Source organism: Nymphaea colorata, chromosome 11 (assembly GCF_008831285.2).
Source record: "Nymphaea colorata isolate Beijing-Zhang1983 chromosome 11, ASM883128v2, whole genome shotgun sequence".
Taxonomy (NCBI): domain Eukaryota; kingdom Viridiplantae; phylum Streptophyta; class Magnoliopsida; order Nymphaeales; family Nymphaeaceae; genus Nymphaea; species Nymphaea colorata.
Window position 1 is genome coordinate 1,152,877 of NC_045148.1, and position 16,278 is coordinate 1,169,154.

Sequence of the window (16,278 nt, forward strand, 5' to 3'; positions counted from 1 at the left end):
AGTAAAAATCCAATTTTACAACCACTGTGCATTCTGCTCTACCGCAATTGGCTTATAAAAAATGATGAACGAGAGATACTAGCACTCTTAGAAGCATTTTATAGCAAGTTTCCTAGGGGAATTCGCTTAGTTAAGTGCGAGTACGTTTTCTGAACATCAGAGACTTGTGTCCGTTGACCACCAAAAATCGGGTGCCTTTTGGGACGTCCCTTTCAAAAACCTGTACGGGGGAAGCGAAACACGGAATTATCATTATGATTCATATTCAAATCGAGACCACTTACATTGCAATTCAAATTGTCATCTACTTGGCAAACGCTCAGCAAAACCTTCAGTGAGAAAACCTAAACAAAGTTTATGCAATCATCTGATTGGTTACTAATCAGAACCAAATTTTACATCGATATGAGGTAGACGATATTCTATACACGATGAATAGAAGTGCATCTGTTGAATCCTAAAAACATGTTAGTAAAACGGCATTGCCAGTACTTTCTCCACGGCTTCCCATCTATCCGTCGAGTCCCGGGAGGAAGAACATCAAATGAAGTAGGCGCACAGTTTCCACCATGATCCCATGTTTACCGTATTTACTGTGCTACCTTCACTGGAAAATCTCAAATAAGCATGAATGATTGGAAAATAACAAACCAATAGATTTAAACCATTACCAAACTCGGGTACTTTCCACCAGAATAGAACATAGACGGTATGGTAGCAGTGTACAAGTCAAGATTATGTAGGCAGCACTCCAGGTGCACAACTAAAATCTAGCCATCTAGTTCATCTATTGACATCAACAAGGCCTTCAGATTCAGTAATCTAAACATCCTAGCACTGCACCAACAATATGCAAAGAGCCAGTGACAATGATAACACCATGACCATGTCCCATTCTACATCTAAGAAGTGCAGATGCTAAAGTTATTGGCACCTTCACTGACTCACTTTTGCATCCCACAAAGCAAACCCTACTTTTGTTAACGTCAGGAGGCAACTGATTCTTATGTTTGATCATCCCCAAGTCCTGGAAATCTATTTCCAGTTTCTTGGCCAGTTGCGTCCATATCTCCTTTAACGAAGACACAGTCATTGCCCTGGACCTTGATCCAGCGATGCTAGTTTCCGTGAAGACCACAATATCTGGCCTAAGACCTGCAAAAGCTCAAATAAGGTTTATATGGATGTGGTTGCCAATGTTGCATTGCTAAATAAATGTTTGAACAGACAAAACAACAGCAACAACGATGACAATATACACCATTTTTTTGAAACTAGTGACTGCTATTTCCATCATATTGAAATGTCAGACAATTTGGGGACAACGTGGCTGATACAAGCTGATAGGGCTCAATATTGATATGTCATCGTTGCAGAAAATACCATGAAAGTAGCACCACAATTTTAGGTAAGCTCAAAATGCTATGTAAGAGCAATAGGAAGAACTTGGAATGAAAAAAAGTCAACATGCTGCAGTGAGGGAAAATTACCGGACAAAAGTTGGTTTGCAAAAGCTGAATGGTTTTTGTCACTTGCCATGGCAACCACTACAGCTGACTTGTAATCCATGTGCGTCATCTGAACCATGTTTGCTAAACTCACAACAGCTGCTTCAGTGTGTGCTGGAAGTTGTCTCCCCCAACATGTAAGTTTAAAATGCTATCAATCCAAGCCACATGGGTGAAAGAGTATATATATATATATATATATATACATATATATACAGCGAGCACACGTGCGCGCATGCGAGAGAGAGAGAGAGAGAGAGAGAGAGAGAGAATAAAACCTGCATACCCTTTTACAGCAGAGGGTGTGCTTTAAAGGGTGTGTCACAGATGGGGAATAGAGTTGAAATATCCAGAACAGACATATACAAAAACATAACATATATATATATATATATATATATATATATATATATTGGATCCATACCCACACCTGCACTCATGCGACATAGCTATCAATGTTTAGTATAATCTATTAAGCAGCATACCTCCATCAATCAATACAGAGGTGCCAGAAATCCCAAGCAACTCAGCTTCTTTGTTTGAGAGGAATTGAGATCTTCCAAGCAAGAAGGCATCTTCCAATCCAGCATGGATGGACTCACCTGATATTTCCCATCCTGACATTCAAACACTACATCAAGCATGGCAACATAAACACAGAAAAGATACCTTTTAGACAATGTTTGCATTAGTGCAAATAGAAGTACTTTATAAGTTTAACTGTTCATGGCTTCATGCACATGCACATATACATATATGTAGGCAATGACGTGCATAGTGTTCAGTATGAGCCATTTGCAGCCCTTTCTACACGTATGACATAGACACGTCCATCAGGAATCAACACCTCAATCATGTATTGATGAAAAAGATAAATTTTTGAGGCTTGAATATTCATGGAGGTGTTCAATTGTTGATTTGATTTTTAAGCCTTAAGAAGCTTGTCCATGTGCGATAAAATATTGAGATAGGCCAAGTTGTTAATTCCTAAAACATCAGCTTGTACTTCATGTTTGCACTTTTTACAGTTATTTTCAAAAAATAAAGATCCCTGAAAATCAAAGTTGGTATGTCATATGTACTATGTAGGAAGGAAGAATGATCTATTTCACAAGCTTTTATTAACTTTTGTTGATGCACATAGGCTATATCAACCAAGTGAGCCTCGTGAGCCTGCTTCTAAGCATGCAAAGCACTTGACTCTCTTGCTTTTCATCATCCTTAATTTAGTCCTGTAAGTGCTTAGAAAATTCAGGACTTAAGTAGAAACAATAAAAAATTTCTATACGTGGAAGAGAATCTTAAGGGCACCTTTCAATTATGATGTTTAGTTCAAGAACAAACAACAAAAGGAAAAGCTAATACATGCAACAGAAATTGAGAACAAAGATAACCAAATTTCCATGCAGATGAAATACGAGAAAAAAGTATTAATTATTTTCACCTTGGTTGCGCAGAACAAGTGCAGTACATGCAGCTGTAATGGAATTTTGGAGCTGGTGTCTTCCCAGCATTTGCAACTTAACATCAAGCAATTCAGCAAACTGTTAAAAGAACAGCCATAGTGAGAAAGTTATCTTTTCAGGCAAGCCAGCAAATTTTACACCACCACCTTTAAGAGACATGATATATTGTTTAATTAAGCTGTGGCTCTTGGATAAGCAAATACATACCATATGCATGTCTGGACATTCTATAAATATGTTACATAGTTGATAAATTCTTCCATCTTTAGTCAAAAAACTCTTCAGGGTGCTTTTTTTTCCAGAATCACAAGCAGAAATTAATGGTGAACCCATCATTGTAGCCTTTTCACAAAGGATTTGCTCAATTTGTGATAGAAATGGACCGCCAATCACTACCTGATCATTACAAACTTCAAGAAATCATGATAAAAAAATTTATACATGAAAAAAAGTACTTGTATGAATCAATCTGTATTACCATCAAAATTGCTGTGGATAAAATTGATCTATGAATACATTGAAAGATCAGGACAACTGGCATTGTAAGGAAATGATAGGTCCTTTGGATAAATGAAACGTCAATCCCAGCTGGCAAAAAAATGAACATCTTTGTACACAGATTCAGGTGGTTAATTCATATAGTTTACCGCTTGTTAACTCAATATAGAATAGCAGTATTATCCCTTACAGGGATGTGAACCATTAATATTCAGGTAGGATTCAGCTTTTACTGAATGTTAATTGGATTTCATGTAAATGAATTGGTGTTAGATTTAGACCCTAATTTTTAAAAATAAACTCAAATCTGACTAGCATAATATCCAACATTGATATGTAATCATATCAGATCATTATTGAATCCCAATTGAGTATCAAGACTTGATTCAGAGAGAAAATGGCATATCAAGTTTGAACTTTGAATCAATCATTAATTGGACCTGATCTTTTTTCCCAGAACCATGTACATTGATTTGAAAGTACATATATCTGATCCATTTATATCCCTCAAAGCTGCTGCTTTTTTCTTCAAGCAAGACTGAGTTGGGAATCTAACTCTCTTCATATTCCTTCCAAGTTGATGTTTGTATGATGACCAATCTTGGACTCAGAACCTCAAGTCCCAAATGTCCTTTAATGTGTTTAATAGTTGACTTCTCTTCTTTTATTAAGGTGAGAAGCCCTAATTGATGTGAGAAGCCCTAATGAGAACCACCAAACAGCCAACTTAATCTGTGATATACAAGAACAACATTCAAACATGGAGATAGATGATATACAAAAAGATACAAATGTATCACAAACGTTTCTTAGAATGTGAACCCCACGGACGCATCACAGAGGTCATACACACCCCATGCCACTTCATACAGTCAAACCAATGCCTGCAAACAATCAACACTTGACGGATCATTTTTGTCTTTCATTACCACGTTTGTGTACTTTATAAGTTTATATTCATAGCATCATAAATTACACATCATATTTGACATTCTATTTGGTTTTGTTTTTTTGATGCCCAAGTTACAGTTTTTCAGTGTTCAAGAATTTGCAGTTAAGATGATAATCATGTTTTAATCATTTATGTTAAGAATAGGATATACTATGATTGGCATGAGTTCTAAGTGCACAGATTATTGAATAATGCCTGAGGATTGCAAAATGGTGTCGGATTATTTCGGATTCCACATGTAACAAGATAGAGAAATATTTGAATTGGGAAATGCTTCAAAAGACAGTTGTTTCTTTCAACTTGACTTGAAATTTGGTGGTCTCATCATAAGAATGTAAGAATCTTCACAAAATCACGTCTATCCGTCTGAAAATCAGATAGATTGAGAAGAGAGGATAGGAGAGAAGACAAAGGAGGAAAGGGAGCAGTCGGCCAATGCAGCCCTGCGTTCCTTAATCTCTATTATAAAATTAACCTAATCAGGTTACAACAAAATGTACAAAAATATATGAACATTTACAAGAATGCCACCGCCTAGTATGTTTAGGCGTGTGAATATAAGAAAAGTGGATCGGGTTTGAACAGACCCGATCCCCCATACGAACAAACTTAACAGCCCCCCTCAAGTTGTGCATGAGATTTGATCATGCACAACTTGTTCTTCAATTCTCAAAAATGCTGCCCTGTGAGTTCTTTGGTAAAGAGATCAGCTATCTGTTCACTGGTGGATATATAAGTAGGCAAGATCTCGGTTTCTTCAACCTTCTGACGAATGAAGTGTTGATCAATCTCTATGTGTTTGGTACGATTATGCAAAATGGGGTTGAAGGCAATTTTTATCGCACTTTGATTGTCACATAGTAATGATGACTGAACAATAGGAAGATTGAGCTCTCCAAGCAAATGTTGTAACCATGACGCTTCAGCTGTCCCTACAGCCATTGCTCTATACTCTGTCTCAGTGCTAGATCGTGCAACCGCACGCTGTTTTTTACTGCTCCAACAAATGAGATTAGAATCAAGAAAAAGGCAGAAAGCTGAAACTGATCGTCGGTCATCGGGATCTTCTGCCTAGTCTGCATCAGTATATATATATATGCTATGTCCAAGAGAAACGTTGGGACATTTTGTGTAGACTAGTCCATCGCCAAGAGTAGCTTTGAGATACCGTAAGATCCGCTTAGCGGCATCCATATGTCCTTCGGTGGGTGCATGCATAAACTGAGAAATCTGATTTACAGCATATACTATGTCCGGGTGAGTAAAAGTGAGGTATTGTAACATACCAACAATGCTGCGATAGAATGTAGGATTGGAATATGCAGCAGTTCCATCAGAGGCAGTCAATTTAGTGTTCAGAACATTAGGAGTAGTTATGGTTTGCAATTAGTCATACCTGCCCTGTCCAAAACATCAAGAGTATACTTGTGCTGTGTAAGAGTCAATCTATCATTCGTCCTATCAAGTTCAACACCCAAAAAATACCGTAATTCGCCGAGATCCTTCATCTTGAATTCTTGCTTCAACATGCCTTTAACATAAGATATTTGTGAAGAAGAATTCTCAGTTATAACAATATCATCAACATATATAAGTAACCAAGTGGTAGCTTCTCCGGTATGATAGATAAACAAGGAGTGATCGAGGGAGCTTCAGAGAAAACCAACTTGTTGTATATGATGAGAAAACCGATCGAACCATGATCTAGAAGCTTGCTTCAACCCATATAGAGACTTGTGTAATTTACAAACCCATTTTTGAGGATCATGAGTAGTATAGTCGGAAGGTTGCTTCATGTATACCTCTTCCTTAAGAATCCCATGAAGAAAAGCATTTTTGACATCTAACTGATAAAGAGGCCATCCATATGAGACTGCAAGAGAAATAATCACACCTATTGTTCCCATCTTGATGACCGGACTGAATGTTTCATCATAATCTTCCCCATATTGCTGAGTGAAACTGCGCGCCACAAGACGTGCTTTATGTCGATCAATGCTACCATCTGGCTTATATTTCAGTTTGTAAACTCATTTTGACCCCACAACATTCTTATCAGCAGGACGAGGGACAATCTGCCAAGTCTGACACTCATGCAAGGCTTCCATTTCCTCATTCATAGCTTCAACCCAATATTTTTCCTTACTCGCATGGTGATAAAATTTTGGTTCCACCTTTTTGCTGACTTCTGTCATAAACAGCTGAAAATCCAAAGAAAAATTGTTATAGTTCACCCATCTATCAATAGGATGTCACATGCGTTGTGATTGGCGTGGAACTGCAGTAGGAACTGAAATTGAGTGAACATGCGAAAAACTTCTGATTTGTGTTTCATGAAATGGATCAAAGTATATCGGGAATATGAATCAATAAAAATGACATAGTATCTACTCCCAGAAGAAGAAGGAATTGGAGCAGGCCCCCAAACATCGGAATATATGATGTCAAAAAACTTTGAAGCTCTTTTATTGATTAATTGAAAGGGAAGGGCATGACTCTTGCAGATATGACAACTTGAGCACATGTTGGACTCACTAACTGAACTTAGACTGGACTTATCTAAGAGTCCGTCTGCAACAAGACTTTGAACAAAAGTCTGACTACAATGAGCTAACCGACCATGCCAAATGGATGGCTTATTATACTCTGCGACATTGACTTCACTATGACTTGGAAAACATGAATATGAAGGGTGAGGTTTTGACAGCTGTGGAGCTTCTTCAAGGACATACATATTTCCTTTGCAAGTGTCCTCCGCGAATGTCTTCTTGGTTCGAGTATCCTTGACATAAACAGAAGACGGTGTGAATTCAACAGAGGAGTGAGTATCATCAATAAGTTTAGACACTAAGATAATATTTTTTCTTGAGACTTGGAACAACAAGGACATTCTTTAATGGAATGTAAGAAGAGCCCATAGATATTTGTGCATTTCCAATGTGTGATATTGTGTGATGGGAACCATCTCCCGTGACAATTGATCCTTGATCTAAATAAGGGAAAACACTAGAGAGATTACCTGTGTCACCAGTAACATGGGCTGCTGCTCCAGAGTCCACATACCACTCTCCTTGCTCGTTTTGTTTCAAGTGGAGCTTAGATAGGGCTGTCATGAGAAGTTGTTGCACGTTTGCTGAAACATTTGATGTCTGATTTGAGCCAGATGATGATGAAGCTGACCTTGCTGCTGCCTTGTTCTCACGCCTAACCTGATTATTTTTGTTCTGAGGGTTGTGCCAACATTCTGATTTTACATGCCCCCTCTTGTTGCAATAGAAACAAGTTGGAACCCTTCTAGATGTGGCAGAGGTAGTATTCATGCATGGTGGTGTTGGGAGAATCCCTCTTCCCATTCTTGCCTGAGAAGTCCAAGGACTAGTGCGATTCCCTTGTAGTGCATGTGTCCCTGTGATCAGTACATTGTGGCTGTTGGAAGGAATCAAATTCTGTCGCTAAACACGACTAGCTTCGTGTTGAAAAAGCTTGGCCTTCAGATCTTCAAAAGATGGGAGGACAGGTAGGACTTCCAAGGCTGTGCAAAAAATGTCAAAATTTGTTCCCAGTCCACTCAAAGCTTGTTGCACTTTGTCCTTGTCGCTGACGGGATGTCCAATGGCAGCAAGCTGATCACTTACACTTTTAATTTCATTCAAATATTCCAAAACTATACATGTCCCACGCTTGATGCCCTGAAATTGCCTTCTTAATTGCAGAAACCGTGCTTCCGATACTTGAGAATACATTGTGGCAAGGGTAGACCACAACTCTAGGGCTGTTAAATCATCATCAATGCCTCCTAATACCTCCTCTGACAAGGTAGAAGTAATATAGGCAACAAGAGACTGGTCGTGAGCCAGCCAAACTTCATATTCAGAATTGTTTTCAATAAGAGTTTCATATTCAAATCTGATTTCACTCACAGGCGAAGCCCCAGCAGCTTGATCTCCCACTACGGTCTTCTTCACTTCACGGTCAATATACTTTGGAGGTGCTGGAGTGGTGCCATCGATATGCCCATAGAGTCTATGACTTTTAATAAATGGGACAATTTGACGTTTCCAAGTCAAATAGTTACTATGATTCAGTTTTTGAGAGATAAGTTGGGAGAGAAAGCTGGATGATAGAAGAGAGGGAGTCGGCTGATCCATAACTAAAAAGGAGATGATTAGGGCAGGCGACGTGAGGCAAGATTTAGGGCAGCGACAGATTAGGGCTAATCGATTAGGGCAAATCAATTAGGGCAAATCGATTAGGGCAAATCACGCAAGATTTAGGGCAGAAACTGAAATGAGGGATAACCACGCCAGAAAAGAGGATTTAGGGCAGATTAGGGCTAATCACATCAAACTGAAATCACTCACCGGAGGACGATGCAACCTGGCTCTGATACCATGTAAGAATCTTCACAAAATCACGTCTCTCCGTCTGAAAATCAGATAGATTGAGAAGAGAGGATAGGAGAGAAGACAATGGAGGAAAGGGAGCAGTCGGCCAATGCAGCCCTACGTTCCTTAATCTCTATTATAAAATTAACCTAATCAGGTTACAACAAAATGTACAAAAATATATGAACATTTACAAGAATGCCACTGCCTAGTATGTTTAGGCGTGTGGATATAAGACAAGTGGATCGGGTCTGAACAGACCCGATCCCCCATACGAACAAACTTAACAAAGAAAACCCATAATGTGCCTCGACTATCACCTTTTTCCAAAATATCTAGCCAAAGAAATTTTTACAGGTTCCTTTAAACAAGTTTAGTTTCCTTTCTTTTGGCTAGTTTTAATATTTCCACTTCATGAATGATATCTTTTCCCCAAAAAATCCTAGCATCATCTTAAGTAGGAGTTCTTAACTTTACATGCTGGATTCCCAACAGACCTTTGGTCTTCTTATGATCCATCTTGATTGCCTTGGTCTATCTGTTCACTATTTCACTTTCCTCCTTTCTTTTTAAGCACAAAATGGCTCCTTCCAGCTGCTATAGCACTAAAGACCATCCTCCAGTCAAGAAAATGGGCAAGTATGAAGCTACATGTATTTACTATATAACAAGGACTATCTTAAGTTTAAGGAGGTTGCCAGGTGTAGCACCTTCATAGTGTGCTGGCATAGGTGTAGGCGCTGCATCAGCTCACCAAATAGAATCAAGTGCAGTCAAATGCACCTCAAATCCTACTCGAGTTTGACACAAGCAAGGTTCAGTCAGATATAAAAACCCACAGATTCATTAATTTAATCTCATAAATTTTTTTATAATTTACATTTCAGATGTATATCATTTTAATTTTTCTTTTGATATATGCACCATTCCTGCATCTCAATTTCTTGGAAAATTGGAAACTGCACCAGCACATGCACCTATTGTGACATAGGTGAGAAGGCATACATCCTCTCATGCAACAAACCATTGGACTGCACAAGCAGACCCCTTGCAATCCCTGTTTGTCTCACAGAATTTCCCTGGCCTGCCTAAACTTCTGTCCTCTTCATTAGGTCCTACTTCTATTTCTGGCCTAACCCTGTTAAAGAAATAACTTATTCTTTGTGCTCATTTCAACAAAACTCTGTTCATGCTACATACCTGATGGGAGGCACCAACATATACGTGCCATGACAATACTCCCAGAGGAACGGGCTCCTGTGATTTAAGATGGAGAACGTGTCAACTTGTCAGGTTTGGGGCACACGTTTTAATTGAACGTGTGCTTAATTGTTTTTCTGATGGCTTGTTATAATTTATTTGCTCACGATGTAAGAGAGGGCAGTTTGTCCGTCATAATTTATTTGCTCATGATGTAAGAGAGGGCAGTTTGTCCAAGTTGTACCATCTTGTTATTATCATAATCAATTAGGTTTGAGGGCTGAGATTAAGCAGCTGTCTCTTCCATTCCGTACGTTTCTAGTCTCTTATCTCTTCTTTTTGCAGGATTTAAGGCTGTGGTGAACGTTTTCAATCTGGCAGGTCAAACTTTCACACTGTGAACCTAGATTTTATTTATTTTTTGCATTATCTTGTAGTAACTAGAACAGAAAAATATATAAGACTATAAAAGTAGTCAGACTTGGTGCATGTTTAATGTTGATAAAAATTTATTAAAAAAAATCATCATTTATACAGGCACAAACTAGAAAGTAGAAATGACCAGAATTCAGGTTCTTCCAAAATAGTATCCAAGCAACGAAAAAATTCTCCTTTTACCATGGGATTGCCACCATATAATATAAATGATGCAGTCATATAGCTACAATCTGCCACAAATTTCATTATTTATAGGGAGTGGGATGTGCAAAATTTGCAGAAATATTCACCGGGCATCCTTCTTTGATAATACCAGACTTTGCTATGGCAATGCTTTCCAAAGAACCTCCAAGTGCACTCAAATGTTCCTCATCGATCGTAGTTATAACTGAAGCAGCTATACTTGTGCCAGGTAGAACATTTGTCGCATCGCGTGCCCCTCCAAGACCTGTCTGTGAGCAAAGAATGCAGCATTTTTTAACATTCATTAATCAGTGATCATGTACAATAAAAGGGAAAGATAACTCTATTGTGTGGAGAACTGGACTCGAAAAGGTTCAAACACCACACCTATTTATGTTTATCCTTGGAGTGGAGAAAGCTAAATCGTGACAGAGGAGAAGGCTTCTTCAAATGTACTTATTCAGTGAAATCAAAGACTTACGAAAGACGAACTTTGTCAAGGACAATGCCCAGCATAACTATGCAATCTTAAAATACAATTTTCCAGGGAATCACTAGCACCTTAATGATCTTTCTAGTATAGAAGAGCTTTGCAGATTATCAAATGAAGACATACAAAAATGACCTTAACTTTTTATTATATGAAACTTTTAATGTTTGACCTTCTAGCATTTATGATGTAAAGGAACATTTGATGCATGTTGGCTATTATTTTCATGGAAAATATCATGATCATGTCAAATTACATCTGAATAGCATTCATTCTGATTACCCAACTTGACAAAAATTGTGCCACTCTTTTCATTTGATACAGATTCTTATGTCTTTCCAGAAGAAGTATGGTCCAGGTTCTGAAAATGCAAGTTCACACTAAAAGGGTTGCTCATTGGGTCTTTCTAAAGAAATGTTTTCAAAACAGTTTCAATTTTACTAGGTTTACAGTTGAAATACATCACACTTCATAATGGTTAGAAAGTTCTCAAGGCTTTCCGAAAAGGACAAATGCACAAGGCAATAAGTATTTTTCGAAGCATACCTCAACCACAGCAATGTCAACTTTCTGTTGGGCAAAGAGTGTGAATGCCAAAGCTGTTAGGACCTGAAATTGTTTCATTATCATTCATTCCATCAAGAGTATTTTTAGCACAATCCTGTTGCAAGGTCAAAAATAAATTTGTAAAATAATGCTGCCAAACTGCAGAAAACAACATGGGCAGAGTCAACATTGTAAAATTCCAGGATCCTCCATCCTGTACCAAACAAAAAAACTCACTAGCTTATGTAGCAAATTAGCAAAAAATAAATTATGCTTGTTATAGTAAATCTTGAATAATTTTTTCAGATGTGCCCCAAGAACTCCAATTTACCTAGTAAATCTCCTCTATTATGGCTCACAAATACCAACACAAGAAGCAAATAGCAGGAGGTTCTGGATGAAAAAGACATCACTAATGTGAAATATGTATATAAATATAAATAATCTAGTAATGTCTCCTCTGACCCTCCAATATCCAATATAGGCATTGACATTTACATCTAGGTAATTTAGACCAAAGTAAAGGAATATTCAGCAAAGTTTACAATCTGTTCATAAAGATTTTGAAGAATGATGTATGCAAACCAAGTTTGTCTCTAAGAGTATAGAAAAGAAATTCTAATCTGCATTTGTATGGATGTCACTTGCAACAAAAAAAAATTATCAGGAATGCACCTAAGATGTTTAGGGTGTTCCTGTTTAGAGACTTAATGCAGAAAAAAACATGCAAGTCCAGACAAATGAATCTTCACCATGCATCTAGTGCAAATTTTCATTCCCATGAAAATCGATAATCTTCGTGTATCAGTCAAACACTGATGTTACGATCAATAGATAGCTAACAATGACATTTAAGCTGTTTCTGTTTAGAGGCTTAATGCGGAAAAGAACCTAGCACAAAATTTCATTCTATAGGAAAATTGATCATCTTCATGCATTAGTGACAAGACCATTGTTATGATCAAGAAATTGCTAATAGTTATTAGAGATCAGTACCTCAAAATGAGTAAGAGATCCTTTCTCCAATTGAATTGATTGATCAACAATACTCTTAACACCATAAAAGAGATTATTTAGAGTCTCAACAGACACAATTTCTCCATTGCTTCCAAGGGACATCCTCTCCCTTATACTTCGTAAATGTGGACTATAAGGAATAGGAGAAAAAAACAAAGAACAATTACTTTTTGCATTAATTCTTGTGAGCTGCAAGTACTTCAATAAACATGACCAGTTAAAGCAAGGTCCTCCTATAATGAGATTAAGGAGTTGCCAATATCCCAGTTGATCGTATTCAAATTTGCCTAACATACCACACAAGTAACAATAGCACATGCATGTATTACACACCTGTGCATGTAAACACAGACATGTGCTTGAAAGAAGATGATATGCATTTTTACATGTATTATGGATGCATAAATGTCTAGTTGCATGAATGGAAATTTAAAGGAATACACCTATTACAAGAAGAAAGGCCCCCAAGAAGGCATGTGAACCAAGGAGTAACCCTAGTTAACATGTAGATTTATGATACTTTAAATCAATAGCATATATGAGAAAAGGGCATTGGCCTCTGAAAGTTGTGCCAGAAAAGAAATGGTAAGGTTAAAGGGTTCAAGAAATCATTGTTCCAGGAATGATCGACTATAAGCTTGCAACAAAAAAAAAAAGGACAAAAACACGCCTTATGGTGCTGAAAACTTTGACCGTTGGTCAGCAAAAATGGCAGGGCATCTAACTATTCCTCTGTCATAGGGCAGACTCTAGATTACCTGAAAAGTACCACCAACACATGACACATAAGGGAATCAACTTCAACATATCCCCACATCATAGCTTTCCAAGAATTTAGCTTCTTTTAATGACGCATGATAAAATATGTCTGAACCCACATATTTCCCGTGTGCTTATACTTTTATATAATTACAAATGCTTGTGTGATGAAGAGGATCTACAAGTGCAATCTGATTTTGCAAATTTACACAGGGTTGTATAGTCTACACCCAGATTGCAAGAAATTACATTAAATAAGCCACCATATGCGCAAGTCACCCACAAATGGAAAGATCGTCTGGGTTTTCCAGATTCAGTATCCCCAAGAATGCAACTAACAGCAAAATAGAGAAAGAAGAAAAACAGGCAACTTAATTATAAGATGAAAGATGCTATTAAGGTATTAAACTAGTCCAACTGACTTCAATTATCAAATGAAGGATAGACAAGAAAATATGAAGTCAATAGACATTTCCGATTTGAAAGTAGGCATTATCAAATGGAAGAGAAGAAGCAGATACAGAAACAACAAAGAATGACAAATTTGTGAGACGAGAAAAAAAATGGAAAAATGGGAAATACATGCCACCAAAGCAAGAACTGGTGCAAGTGATGCCCACTTAAAGAATTAAGGGCAAAAAAAAAAAAAAAAAAAGAAAAGGGTCCAACCAATTCTTACCTAGTATAACAACCAACAGTGTATCCTTGTTTTCGTAATATATTTGAAATAAACTGAGCTGTTGATCCTTTTCCCTTGGTGCCAGCAATGTGGACAGCCTTTAAAATCATGAATGAGCGTGAAGTTTAGAGGAGTGTAAAGATTCATGATATTCATGCCACTCACTATAAGAAACAGAAATATAATTTCAAACACAGCCATGCAAACAACCAGGAAATCTGCTATTCAAAATTCAAAAAATTTTCAAGTAAAATTAAGAGCTTGGATCTCCATCACTATTAAAACACTGTAGATGGCCATGTTGAACAGTCCAACAATCTCAAAGTTCATGATTTTATTTCCATGAATACAAAAATACAAAGAAGACCATAACTCTAAGTAGATTACAGAAACCACCAAGTCTAGTCATTAATGTAAAAGGTCTTCCATTGGAGACAATGGACATGCTGATCCCCCACTATCTTAAAAATTGAGCCAGATTGTCACATAAACAAAAGCCAGATTTCTAATATTTATTTTCTTTTTACTAAGGGCTTTGTTTCAAAGAAAATGGGGCCTCGCTTATGATTTGTATGCATCCACGACAATCTTGTCATATTCATTTTACTGATGTATTTGTTGTGTCTTCTTACATCTTAACATCTGACTTTATATAGAAAATCAAAGAATTCAGAATGCATTATGTATCATTTGGTGCATTCCTAATTTCCACAAAATTGATAGTTGTTCAAATCTCAAACTGCTATTCCCTTCCATGAGCATCACAATGTTTTTGACTTCATATGTGCGATCCTACCAGCACTGCCCTTTCAAAAATTCAATGCAATTAATACTCGAAGCCCATCCCCTCCCTAAAGAATAACTAATACACTAAAAAGAAGAAGAAAGAATCCAGGTACAAGAACAGAGACCCAAGACTCGCTGATCTTGTTCAAAATGGACTTTTGGCGCGAACCTCCGATGAATACAAGCACATATCTAGACCATAATATGAACCACAAGGAGCATGAAAGATAAGAAACATCATGACGGCCATATAGCAACATCAATATACCAACATCAAATCCACGATAAACTCTGCAGGAACGCAGTGCACAAATCGAATACACCTTGATATTATAGAGCATATTTGAACAATTGAAGTCAAGTATGGGAATCCTGATACTACATTGATTGAAGCAACATTACCTGGTTTCTCAGAAAAAGAAGCCTGCTGAAGTCAAGAGAGGGGAGAAAGGAAGGAGAAAGGAGGTGGTGGGTACCTTAAATTCGAGGTGTGGATTGCCGAGGGAGTGCAGCAATCGCCGCATCCTGCCCAAATCGAAGCCGTCGTCCGAATCGGTACCTGCTCCCTTGGGCACACCCAATTTCTCATAGTTTTTGAGCGTCTCCAGATAGTCCACGAACTCCACTAACCGGGGATCCTCGGACTGGGAGGAAAACCATCTTCTTCCTAGCATCCAATCGCGACAAATTGAAGTTGCAGAGAGAAGCGTGCTGATTCTTGTGGTCCGGAGCCGAATGACTCGGTCGAAGGTCAGGAATGAACTTACGCGAATCCACTGCATTGCGCGCGCGCGAGAGAGAGGGAGAGAGAGAGAGAGAGATTCACCATTTCGTCATTCTGCAGCCCGAGCTTCTGTACTCTAGCTCTCCTGTAATGTTATGGGCAGAAATCTTAACTACAGTATCCTTTTGCCTCCCAGAAGAATATCAGACCTTCAAACTACGAATGGGTGATTGGACGACACGTATCATGTCCCTCATCTACTATACCTCAAAACAAGTTCTTGAATTGAAATCTGAATGATATTCGGTTCATTCACGTAACGTAGGGTCGCATACCTAAGCCCAAACTAGTTGATCCAATTGCATGATCACGCATCTGTATTCTGGAGTAGCACTTGGCGATTATGATATATTGCACCTTGATGGCCCCAATAGAAATAAACACCAATCTATCTTTCTCATACAGTTAGAATTTAATTTTGGCTTGCAAAGGGCGGCGGCCTGCCTGCAATATTGGACATCTTGATGTGCTTCAGTTTGAATTCTTGCCTTTTTACAATGAGAAAACCCAATATATTAAAATCCTAGCACCTCAGCTTGTGATACAAGTTCAGCTCAGCTGAATGAGATGATGGTAGTAAATATTTC

General features: G+C 37.9%; 1 protein-coding gene across 4 annotated transcripts; it reads right to left on the reverse strand.

The window, feature by feature from the left end:
- Positions 1-280: 280 nt before the first annotated feature.
- Positions 281-16,028, reverse strand: LOC116264282 (dihydrofolate synthetase). Of its 4 annotated transcripts, none has more exons than XM_031644418.2 (10): positions 15,384-16,027; positions 14,122-14,219; positions 12,663-12,813; positions 11,667-11,729; positions 10,738-10,899; positions 3,182-3,370; positions 2,953-3,052; positions 1,994-2,125; positions 1,491-1,622; positions 281-607 (listed from the first exon to the last, which is right to left on the reverse strand). In XM_031644418.2, the coding sequence occupies exons 1-10, from the start codon at positions 15,687-15,689 to the stop codon at positions 591-593; spliced, it is 1,350 nt and encodes a 449-aa protein (XP_031500278.1). In that variant the 5' UTR covers positions 15,690-16,027; the 3' UTR covers positions 281-590. The 4 variants fall into 4 exon arrangements, with proteins under 4 accessions (XP_031500278.1, XP_031500276.1, XP_031500275.1 ...); XM_031644416.2 differs by lacking the exon at positions 281-607 and adding an exon at positions 636-1,155 and having other exon boundaries at positions 1,491-1,592; XM_031644415.2 differs by lacking the exon at positions 281-607 and adding an exon at positions 636-1,155 and having other exon boundaries at positions 15,384-16,024.
- Between the last annotated feature and the right edge of the window lie 250 nt (positions 16,029-16,278).